This window comes from Trachemys scripta, chromosome 2, assembly GCF_013100865.1.
Source record: "Trachemys scripta elegans isolate TJP31775 chromosome 2, CAS_Tse_1.0, whole genome shotgun sequence".
Taxonomy (NCBI): Eukaryota; Metazoa; Chordata; order Testudines; family Emydidae; genus Trachemys; species Trachemys scripta.
In genome coordinates, this window is record NC_048299.1 from 150,326,505 (window position 1) to 150,338,768 (window position 12,264).

General features: G+C 40.0%; 1 protein-coding gene across 1 annotated transcript; it reads left to right on the forward strand.

The window, feature by feature from the left end:
- The first annotated feature begins 887 nt into the window (after positions 1–887).
- Positions 888–11,328, forward strand: STC1 (stanniocalcin 1). Its single transcript, XM_034761836.1, has 4 exons — positions 888–1,208; positions 3,511–3,653; positions 4,741–4,952; positions 8,908–11,328. The coding sequence occupies exons 1-4, from the start codon at positions 1,091–1,093 to the stop codon at positions 9,176–9,178; spliced, it is 744 nt and encodes a 247-aa protein (XP_034617727.1). The 5' UTR covers positions 888–1,090; the 3' UTR covers positions 9,179–11,328.
- The last annotated feature ends 936 nt before the right edge of the window (positions 11,329–12,264 follow it).

Genomic DNA, 12,264 nt, shown 5'->3' on the forward strand with positions numbered 1-12,264 from the left:
AAAAATGTTTTTCCTCTTCAGGTCATAAATTTGTCAAGTTTAAAACCAGCCACAACAAAAAAAGTAAAGCGATCAACAGTTGTTTCTCAAGCTTGTTCCTGTTCTATCATCCAAAAAAAGTTGATGATGAAGTGTCAGGCAGGAATACCCAGCTTATTAAAACAAAGTCAGCAAATGTTTGTTTATGGGAAAGGGGGTTGGGGGGGGGAGGGAGAGAGGACGTGCTGTTGTGAGCATAGGTCGAAGCATGTACTGTGGTTATGCACGGGTGGGTATCAATATACGTATTTGCGTGTTGGAGGGATTAGGGACTGTATGTATGGTCTGTTTGTGTGATGTGTGCATATTTGCATGTGATTGTGCATGAACTCTGTGTGTACTGCATATTTGGGGAGAGGGGGATATATGCACCGTGTATATAATCCATGTATGCATAGATGGGGGCCGTTATTTGTGTGCATGGCTGACTGGCAGTATTGACTGTATGCAACCTATGTGGCAAATATTCATTCTGTGTAATGCATGAAAATGCCTCTGCTTTAATTAGCTGATCCACTTATTTATAGATGATAGACTATAATATCAGTGGTTTCCTGCAGTAGCTACTAAGTTACTTTTTAAAAAGCAGGTGATCTCGGGAAAGATTTAGGGTTGTCATGCAATTTCCTTGAGCAAAATTAATCACAGGAAGTTTTTTGTTTTTGTTTTTTTTTCCCCTGGCTTCTGTGAAGATTAACTTTTTTTTTTTTTATTGTTTGGCAGGTCCTTTTAATTGGCTGGAAAATATTCTTCCTGTGAAGTTCCAGTGCTCTGGTGCTTGAATGAGCACAGCATCCCATTGGCTGCCTATACCACCTCCTGATTGGCTCCAGATCCTGGAGGGGGGATAGATAAGGCCGGCTATAAAAGCCCTGAGCTTTGCTCTTGGTCCCCCAGTGAGCAGGAGCTAGGGGTACAAGCGGAGCAAGGCTGCAGCAGTACCAAGTCCTTGACAGACTCCTTTCTCTGTGAGTGTATCCAGATCCGCATCTTTGCTGAAGCCGAAGAAAGAGGAGACACTCACAAAAACTTAGCGGAAACTTGTCAGAGAATGCTCCAAAAGTCAGTTATTCTCCTGCTGCTGGTGATCAGTGCTTCTGCATCTTATGAAGCCGAACAGAATGACTCTGTGAGCCCCAGGAAAACCAGGGTTGCAGCACAGAATTCAGGTAACACCCCTCAAAGAGGGGCTGAGAGCCCTGATGTGTTTAAACTGTTGCAAATGTCTCTGCTGCTAAGCTTTGCTATAGACTGTCCTTTCGTAGCTGTTAGCAATAAATTATGTAAGCAAAAATCCTAGGAAACTGATTCTGTATAATAGTGATGCATAGCTACAGGAAATAATCTCATTTCAGGAGATGGTTTATAAACCAGCATGTAATCTGCAGTGTGTGTGTGTGTGTGTGTGTGTGTGTGTGTGTGTGTGTGTGTGTGTAATCAAATATTGCAGATATTAAATGAGTTACATGCACTTTTTTTATGCAGGTTGAATGTTTTTTTTTTTCCCCCTGTTATAAATACACTTTAATGTTAAATTCCTTGCTTATTAGCAAGTTAAAGCTCCTTCTGCTAAATGTCTGTGTATTCAAAGGTGGGAGGAACAAGATTTTTTTTTCTAATACCACTTCAGAGAATGTAATAAGCTAAACGTGTCCACTGTTAACATGTAGTCTTAATTGCCTATAGATATTGGTCAGAATAGTAACATGACAATATGATAAGCACACTTATCTAACTAGCCTTTATTACAATAGATGAGAGGAATAACTAGCAAGTCATCACTGAATGGCTCTACTTCATGTGTTGTAGGTGTCCAGATGAACTGAGTACATTTTATGTTCTCTTAAGCAATGGAAAAATAAAAATCTGTCTTAAAAATATAAGGTAAAGACAGTGAGGAGGGATCTTCTAATTTGGAGCTCATTAAGAGCGGTTTTATTTTAGATCTGCAGGGTTTTGCAGTACTATCTGAGGGTGTTTGCTCAATTTCCTTTTGTATTTGGTTGCTATAGAAACATAAGATCTCTCTCTAGTCCACTGTGCCTAAAACAATAAAACGCTAATGCATATTAAACCTGCTGAAAGCAAGGTTATAATCGAAACCTATCAAAACATATAATTATAAAAACAACTCGAGATGGCTAGGGGTGAATTAGGAATAGGATAATATCACATCTTTCTCTCCAGGTGTGTAAGTGGTAGTGGCGCACAGGGGCTGCATTTCTTTTTCCCTCGAAAGATAGCAGTTGTAACAGACCCCTCTTTCGACTAGGAGCTAGTTTTTGGTACAGGTTTTCCTCTACCACTCTGCATTATATCCTCCTGTCACAGACATCTAATATCTTGATTTGAGACTCCAGGTTCACTCTCTTCCCTGAAGAATGTCAGTAACAAGATCTGACAAAAAGTAATGAATATGCCCTGCACAGGGACATAATTGGACAGACATTCAGCTTGCTAGAAAAGATGACCTGTTAACTTTAGGGTGGTAATACAGTTGGCTCATAGTTTCAATACACCCAATATCATTTTTTAATACAGAGAAATGTTTTATGTTCTGCCGTTTACACACATTGGGGCCTATGTATGAATTATTTTAATTACACATTGATCATTAGTTTAACTCTCTGGATCAAATGTTGATTCTATCTTCATGAAAACCTTTATCAGAGCTGTGCTCTGCTTATGAAGAGCTGGGTACCATATTAATATGTAGCAAGTAACCAGGGACTATCTATGCTGCAGTTGGACTAATATATGAACTAAAACATTCTCCTTCCTAGCATGATAAAGTACTCAACATTAGTCAAAGCTTTTCTCCCTTCAAAATAGCCACAAGAATGAAAATGAAGTTATCACATTTTATTTATTTAATTATTTATTTTGGCTAGTGTCCCTATTCACTATTGATTCCATTTTTCTCTTTCAGCCATTATATATGATCTAGATATTGTCAATTCATCATGACTGCCTTTCAGACTAATAAACTATTGGAGCTCCAGGGCTTTTAGCAGTATCCCAAACATGCATAATCTCCCCTAGTGTTTCTGCTTCATCTCTGCCTCAGATGGACTAACTTTACATTAAGTGGGCTCTACACCTTTTTTATTTAAAGGTTGAGTAAACTCAAAAAGTGGGATAAGTAATGGCTCAGGTCAATATTAAAAATGTTTCCTACTGGTCAGTTTCACTTAATTTGTAGTAGTCCAGGACATGCGACTGTCAGAAGATCTGTGTTCTATTCCAAGTTTTGCTGGTGGCTTATTCCATGACTTCAGTTAATACATGCCTGATATGTACCTCTTGTTTTTACTCCCTTCCCCCCCCCCAAAAAAAAAAAATCCTGTGACACAGGACTATGTCTACAAGAGTCTTCTGCAACTTAATCATTGGTAACGTGCTTTGTGCCCTCAGATGAAGGGGGCTATGGAAGTGGGAAGCATTGTGTAATGTCCTATGCCTGTCTTCCAGCTGAAGTGGTTCGCTGTTTAAATAGTGCCCTCCAGGTGGGTTGCGGTGCGTTTGCCTGCCTGGAGAACTCTACGTGTGACACGGATGGAATGTACGACATCTGCAAGTCCTTCCTCTACAGCGCTGCTAAATTTGACACTCAGGTACAGTACAAGGCTAACCTCTTTTTCCTCTTTATTCAGGCCAGCTTTACACCCTGATTCAGCAAAGTGCTTGCTTAATCTCCATGGCACTCAAATGCTTGAAATGGAGATTTTAATAGGTCTGATCCTGCAATGGGCTCTGTACAGGCCACCCATAGTTCATAATGGGCCTTGCTACTACTTAGATGCGCTTGTGGGAACCAGGACTTTGCTTTTTTGGCCACAAATCTATTCTTCCGGGAGATTTTCTACAGTACATTTTCCACATAGTGTGTGCTGTGTGTGAGGACTTGGCAGAGGCCGTCTTATGGGGCAGAGAGCTAAATTTCCTCTTCAGGAGGAAATATAAACGTTCTTCTAACAAAGTCACTCTTCTGACTGTGTAACCTGGCACGGATGTGTGATTTGAATTGGAAGTCTTCAGCCCTGGGAATGCAAAACCAGTTCAGCCTGACTCTCTGGAGCTGCAGATTTTTTTTCTTCTTTTCACGTGGAATAGCTAGAGAAAGGGCGTAAGTAAAGGATCATAGTCTTGGCTCTGCTAGGGACGTTTACTATCCTCTATAAAGTGGGCATAACCATCTCTTCCAATAGGGGAGGGTGACACTATTTGGAAGATCTCAGGGTGCCGTAAAATGAAACACCCCACATCAGGATGTGAGCCTCAAAGCCTGCTTAAAGGTTGGGGCACTCAGCACCTTACAGGATTGGCCCATATATATATATGCAACATTGCTATCACACAGCTGTGCCACTAGCATCTTAGACCATTTTGATGCTGTTCCTTAGACTGGGAAACTCTTTGGAACAGGGAGTAAGTATTGTGTTTGTACATTGCCCAGTACAATTGGGGCCTTAATTCTGAGGGGGACCCCTGGGCATTAATCAATAATTAGGAATACAAGCCCGTGGAACAAAATGCCTTGACCATAAATGGGTTTCTTTATTGCTGAGTAAGCTTTTGACACAACACTTAAATCACAGCAAGGATAAATACCCTGCTTTTGCTAATTGCTGCTATATGTTAACATTTTATGAATGACTTATGCAGTTGCACATTCAGATAATGCTGCTTCTAAATTTGCAGGGAAAAGCCTTTGTGAAAGAGAGCCTGAAATGCATTGCAAACGGAGTTACGTCCAAGGTTTTCCTTGCCATTCGGAGGTGTTCCACTTTCCAAAGAATGATCTCGGAGGTGCAGGAGGAATGTTACAGCAAACTGGACATGTGTAGCATTGCAAAGCGTAATCCTGAAGCAATCACTGAAGTTGTCCAATTTCCAAATCACTTCTCAAACAGGTATGTGGATGTTTCCTTATGTGAAACATACAAGAACACAAAATGAAGCACATTTAAAGGGATATTCTCAACCTGAGTCTATTTTTTTTAATTTTTACATGTTCCAGATACAGCTCACTTTAAATAGTACTTCCTGGTGTTTTAAAATACTCTGAATCAGATTTTTTTTCTGACCCCCTGCTCATGTTTATAAATTCTGTACATCAGGTGGGAAACAGTAAAACTAGCTAGACAAAGAGCTCTGAAAGGCACAAAGTAAACTTAAAGCTCAGAATTCTTTGGTTAACTGTGTTATACTTAGCAGACGTGTTACTTATAGCGATGGATGGTAGATAACTACGTGTCTGAAAATGTTGCGAGTGTCCCTTTAATTCTTATGCTGAACATCTTAGTGAATATTGCAGCTTAATTTCCTCTCAAGGCAACTCTGCCTCTCTTCAGTAAACAGTCTCATTCTGTGTTTAAAGCATTCTCAGTTATTTATATTAAAGGGTGCACCAGCTAAAGGGCTCTTCCATGACTTTGTTGTCATGACCCATTAGGTTATGGGATTCTGAGCATTCCCTACTCCCAGCCTCCTGATAAAATAGAAGGTTACTGTCATCTCTAGAACAAGGCAGGGTAAAGCTAGTGTGGGTATGTCTGGCCATGCTGCAATCACTACGTCTACATTGCAGTCAGAGGTCTCTTCAGTTTTTGCAATGTTATAATTATTTTGACTTGGGGTGGGGGGAGGGCAGGACTGTACTAGTACAATCCCTAGTGTGGATACAGTTACTCCCAATATAAGGGTGCTAAGGATAACTCTTACTCCTATGTAGGAAAGGGAATGCTATAAAACACCTGTATAACTGCATCTGCCCCAGGGTGGGGGTGTTGCACCAAGTAACTATACTGCTACAGGCGTACATAGACAAGCCCTTAATTTTATAATCCCTTGGGTATAAATGTTTAACTTGCACGCATGAAGAGTTCAGGTGACTTGACACACTCTCTACACCTTGTGTGGACACTTACACACAGAGAGAGAGAGTGTGTGTGTGTGTGTATAAACACACTAGCACTCTGAAATGGTAGAACAGGTGTAAGTCATGCCACAAGGTGCAAAGCAAGTGGAGAATCAAACCCTAGAACAAGGTCACTGTTCCTTAAGACACACGTCTTGGGATAATATGTGGTAAAGGAAACTATTCCACACACAGCCTTGGACTAGCGGTGAAGCAAAAGGATATTGTAACATGTTGAGTAACAAAAGAAGCAGGATTTCCCAGCTAATAGTTTACACTAAGTTCTCCTAAAGCATCCTGCTTTCCCAGCCCAAGTCCCAACATAGACACAAAATAAGAATGTGCCGGTTGGCACGGAATTCCAACAGGAAGTAGTTAAAGGGTCATGCAGCTTCCTGTGATTTAATCTCAAGTCAGTAGCTGTGAAGGAGGAAGGCCTTTCTGCCTCTGGACATACTGTAGCTACTGAAATTAAAATTCATTTATTTAATAATCTTCTTAAAAAACATCAGATTGTATTTCTATCCAGTAACTCTAAGTGCTGGAGAGATAGCTAAGGCATGGAATAGGGCGTAGGCAAGGGAATAGAATCTGAAAGTTTAATTTGATGATAAACACAAGATCATCATCATCATCCAATAGAACCTCTTCTGCAAAGGATACTAACCTGAGCAAAACCTGACCCCAGGAAGAAGAGATGTTTTACTAGGTAGTTCCCAATCACTAGCTTCTGTGGTGCACTGATACATCTGCAGCAGCACAGAATAAAATGGACAACATTCTCTCATACATTTAACCTTCATATAAAGTGTAAAGGATCAATAGAGGTGTTCATAAATGGCCACGGAGTTGTCTGAATCCAAAAAGTCTCTAAATTATCTAACATTAGGGCTTTTCTATAACCTCTCCTGATGTACTTGTAACCACCTGTAACTACAGCTGTGCAACTAATGGATATTTTTGGTTCTCTGAAAATTCACCCCTCAAAAAATTATTTTGGTTCAACCTCAAAATGAATTTTTTTGAAAAACTTTGCATCATTATAGAAGACTTTTTTTTTAAACTTTTTAATGTGCCAATCAGATTAAGTGGGATTTTGTTTTCAATTTTTTAAATAAAATTGAAGGAAACTTTGAAACAGAATGTGTAAACTTTTTCTCAGAATTTTTGTTTGCATCAAAAAACAATTTGGTCACCTCAAGGTGAATTTACAGAATGTTTTGAAGTTGCCAAATATGCATTTTTCTCCACGAGGGAAAAAAAAATTCCACCCAGCTCTACCTATAAACATAGTACTTTGCTTATGACCTCTACCCCTTTTTAAACTTCATAGAAAGTGTCACTCAGAACTCCCTAATGGGATCTTCTGAGTTAATGTTAGTTCCTTACTCCAAACTCCCAGGCCTTTCACTTCACACTACAGGTATAGCAGTTGAGGAAGAAGCCCGAGGTAACATCTGTGAAAAGAGCACTGTGTCTTTTTCCTCTTCTCTACCCTGTGGCCTTCTATTCTGCCCACATCCTCCTTAGATGTGGTAATATGCTCCCCATTATCCTCCTGGGCAGTAGCCCCCAGGACTTCTGATACTGCTACACTTCCTCCAATTTGTTCTCTAGGAGATCAGTAGGATTGCCCTGCACTCTTAAGTCCCCTTAAGCAGACAGCGCAAACCTGAACAAATGATAGGAAAAATCAACACAGCTCTCTCTCTCTGAGTCCCATGGAGGAGAATTCTTTTGAGCACTGTTCTTTCTCTGCTTGACTCAAACAGAGATGGGGAAACAGATCAGCACAAATTCCTGGCTCTCTCTCATAAACAGGAGAGCAAGGAAAGCATACTCTCAGGGCCTTGTGCTAAACTAAGATTCCACAATAGAGGGTAGAAACTGCAGTCACAGGCCCTGTGGAAGGCAAAAGGGCCTGATTAAATTAACCAACTTTCTCATCTTCAGCATGTTACTGCTGATTGTAAATCCAAAAATTCATCCCATGAGGAATGCATGCGTTTGTCAAGCTATTTGACCTACATTGACCTAGTTTTCTTCAACCCTTTCTAAAGGCTATATAGAAGGGGGAAAAGGGTTGGTGTCAAATCTCCATAGAAGAGTCCTAAGACGCATATAGAAATTCAGATTCCTTTGAGTGTACATACCACATCAGACCAATGGTCCATCTAGTCCAATATCCTGTGCAACAGTGCTCAGTGCCAGATTTTTGAGGAAGCTGCAAAAAAAGCCTTAAGGTAAACAGTTAGGGAATAATTTTTGCATAGGGAATTTCTACTCTGGCGCGCATAAGGATCTATCTCTTCCAAAACTTATTTCTGTCCATTATCTATCTATTTTGAGCTCATGGTCTTGATATTACACTTGTTTGTGGGGATGAAATAAGGCAGTTTACAATTTTAATGGTTCTTTACTAGTGAATAAGTCCTGATAAATGTGACCACCTTGATACCTTTGCTCCTAGTCCAACACCGACTTGCCAAAAAAATCGGAGAGTATCATTTACTAATTAGAACCCAAATTTGTGTATTTACCATTCAGAAGCGTAACAGGAGCATGGCTAGGACTAGTTAACCAAAACTAGAATTTTGTCCCAGAAACACATGTACTGTAACTCCATGAATCAAGGATGGAGATGCATATATGGGGTTAAGTCTCTGGGATAGAGAGCAATCTGTGTGAGTTGATGCTAGTATTATAACTTGTGCATTTGCTGTGAAACTGTTACAGAGCAGGACCTGGGATCACACCCCCTTGCAGTAATAGCTTACAATTTCAGCACAGTCCTCAATACACCACAAAAACCAACCCTGACAATTCCAGTTCTCTCTCAGCAGCACAACTTTTCTGGAGTAGTCTCTTTCAAACTGATTTGCTCTAGCTTGGGATCAACTCTCTCTCCTATGCTATTACCTCAGTAACTGTCTTGTTCATTTACCCAGGTATTACAACAAGCTCGTGAGAAGTTTATTGGAATGTGATGAAGAGACTGTCAGCACCATCAAAGACAGTTTGATGGAGAAGATAGGACCCAACATGGCCAGCCTCTTCCATCTGCTGCAAACAGATCACTGCTCTCAAACGCACCCCAGAGCAGACTTCAACAGGCGACGTATCATTGAGCCTCAAAAGCTAAAAATCTATTTCAGGAACCTCCGAGGTGAGGGGTCTATTCCATCCCATGTGAAACGTACCTCTTCAGAAAGTGCATAATTCCTTAGGGGAGAGAGAATGGGTGTGTAGGGGATCTAAGCACTACCAATATAGAAGCCTCTTTTTCTAGAAGAGTTAATACACCCATCCAAATGTACTGTAGGCTGATTTTAACAACAATTAGAAACTGGTTTTAGATTTAGTCGTTCATATTTTCTATCCCTCTCAAACAAATTTGCATGGAACTAGGCTTCTGTGTTCAATGTCCCAGCTTTCTGCCTTTGAAATTTCTCTCTCTCTCTTCTCTTCCCCACCAAAAAAAAGGAAAATCATAAACCTAGGCTTTTACAACAGTCAGTTCTTCAGCAGATACCAAATTATCAATGAACTGTAGCTCAAACACCCTTGCAGTTTGAAGCCAACTCAAATAGTTTTAACCTTATGAGGCTGGTAGGTGGTGATAGCTTTTAATGATCTATCCTAAAGATATCAATGGAATTTGTGTTATGAATCTGTGCTGGCCATGGACGAATATGAATGTCATGTTTGGATTCTTGGTCTCGGTGACATACAGTCTTAATCCTCTGTCATAAAACTCCCTTGCCCAGTTAATCTACCACAATCAGGTCTAGCACTCACAAAACATGGAGGACTGTTTGTTTAGTATTGCCCTGCATCTCAGTGCAAGAACTACTAGCAAATCAGACTAGTTGCACTGTGAAAATGACAGCATGAGGTGCAAGACCATGTGGTCAAAGCGATTTTAAGTTGGTCAGTCTTTGCAGTGGTTTAAAAACCCCAGCATCTTTATGTACTGTATCTAACTGTTAAAAGCTTTAAAAGAATCCTTAACAAAACTGTCTTAAAACTAGAGTATTAAAGGTCTTGCTCTAACTGTGGTATACATAGTTTAAAAATCTGTCATGTACTGTACATAAATTCCAGAAGAGTCTGCTTGAAAGAAGCAGAATATAATAATTTTATTGCATATATTAGTTTTGTACCTTAGCTTTATTTTTTCCCCTGGAAACAGTATCTCTATCATGTTCAAAAGTACACATTCCTCAGTGTGGCCTTTTTATAATGAAAGAGAGAGAAATTGTTTCATCATGTATTAGAATTGGATCTGGCAAAAAACTGATGCGTAGTTATTCATACTCGCTGATCCGCTGGATTCTGACTGCCCAAGCTACCTTCAGGGGTTACCATGGTACTTAACTTGCATCCCAGGCAGAAGTACTACTAAAAAGCTAATCTGGGAATTGTCAAAATGGCTGACAGAACAACTCTTAAATATCACGGCTGCAGCCTTTGGAAGGGTTACTTCTGAGGCACGACATGGAAAATAGAGCCCTGTTTGGTATGCCTAAAGGTAGCCGGCAATCCAAAAAATGAAACTCCTCAAATCCCAACACATGCATCACTGTGCCTGTTGCAAGCCACTTGAAACGCACGGCCTACAAGCCTGCGTTTCCTACTATGCTCTTCTGTAAAAGAGGCTTTGAACTGAGGCTTACAAGTTGATTTTTTTTTTTCTTTCCCCACTCATTGCTGAAGGCTAGAGCAGCTTTTCTGAACAGTAGTCTGTCTTGGGTTCTGTACGCCAAAAAAAGCAACCTTGTGTTGTGTCATGTGAGCAGCAGGGCTGATTCCACACGCACATTCCAAAATCTCCCCAGTTAGAAACTACTTCTGGTGGGTGGCTGACTCTGGTTCGGCTAGTTAAGAAGCTAATCAAGTTCTGTAAAAAGCTAACGGGAGGGACATCTCTTTTTGCAAAATATAAAGCAATAGAACTTTTTAACCACAAAGCCTTTAAACAATGACTTGCTGCTAATATATTAAAACCAGATGCAGTGGCAGCATTTCCAGAATTGCTGTCTTCATTAAATGTAGCCCAAAAGTGCTGTCGTAAAATTGTAAGCAGCAAAAAACGTTGCTGACAGCAATTTTTCTTTACATATATATAATATATATATACACATACACACTCTGAATTATGCAGTCCCGTTCAAGCTAGGTGCAACATTGTAATTCAGTCTTAACACTATCAGGTATACTGGAATCCAATCCTGCAAGGTGCTGCATGCTTTCCAGTGGGAATTACGGGTGCTCAAGTAGCAATGGCTTGATTTTACCAGGTGCAGGTGCTCAGCACTTTGTGAGAGGTACTTTGAGATGCACCATTAGGAAAAAGACATGAACAGGAAGTTCACTGTGTAGTGTACTTGATACCCAAACTCTCGGTGTGTCTACACTGGGGATTTGCTCCAATTAAAGCTACCAGTATAGCTGCCCTGGAGCTGTGGTCCCTTTACATACATAGTGCAAAGCAGCTATTTCAACCAGTAAAACTCCCCTTGTGAAGCAGGTAGAACACTTTCCCTCAAAACGTTGTCTTGTTGTTGGAAAAAGTTGTCAAGCCTTTTTCCAACTATTTGTATAAACACTGCTTAGGTTTTCATGGGTTTTTTTTCCTAAGGCTATTTAAATACCCAACATTTTGAATATTAAGTAGAAACTCTTTTTGGCTGTCAAAAAAAAAAATGTGGTTTTTCAATCAGATCCCCAAAAGTATAAAACATTTCCAATCAATTTTTATCATTTTTTTCACCTGGGGAGGTCAGGGGGGTGTCCTTTCCTAAGCAACCCTATTACTGTGGTTTCAAGCAGGGATAAATCTCATCTAGTGGCTTTACCTATCTACACTGATAGCTAACCTCCTCCCCCCACACAACTACTCAGTGTAGAGAGAACCTATTTCACAAAAATATTTGAGCTGCTTAGTTTATGCCTAATGTCTCACTTTTTCCCCCCTTGGCCTATAGTAATACTAGCACTGCAATACAGTCACACAATTTTTATAGGGAAAAATGATTCTCAGTGTAGAGTCTGACTGTTTCACACATTTAATCTCTAATGCTTTTTTTTGTCTTGTGCTCACTGCGAAGTGATTTTCTTGGGGGTCGAGGGGCTTATCTAGAAGCGTTTGCATGATTCTCATTGTGATTTGTTTGCACTTTAGACATGTTTGTGCCATTATAAATTTGCATTATGTATTTATAATTTAATGATACTTAGGGGGTTTTGGTTTGGTTTTTTTTTTTTTTTTTGGCCGATTACTGGAATAAACAGTGAGCATATCT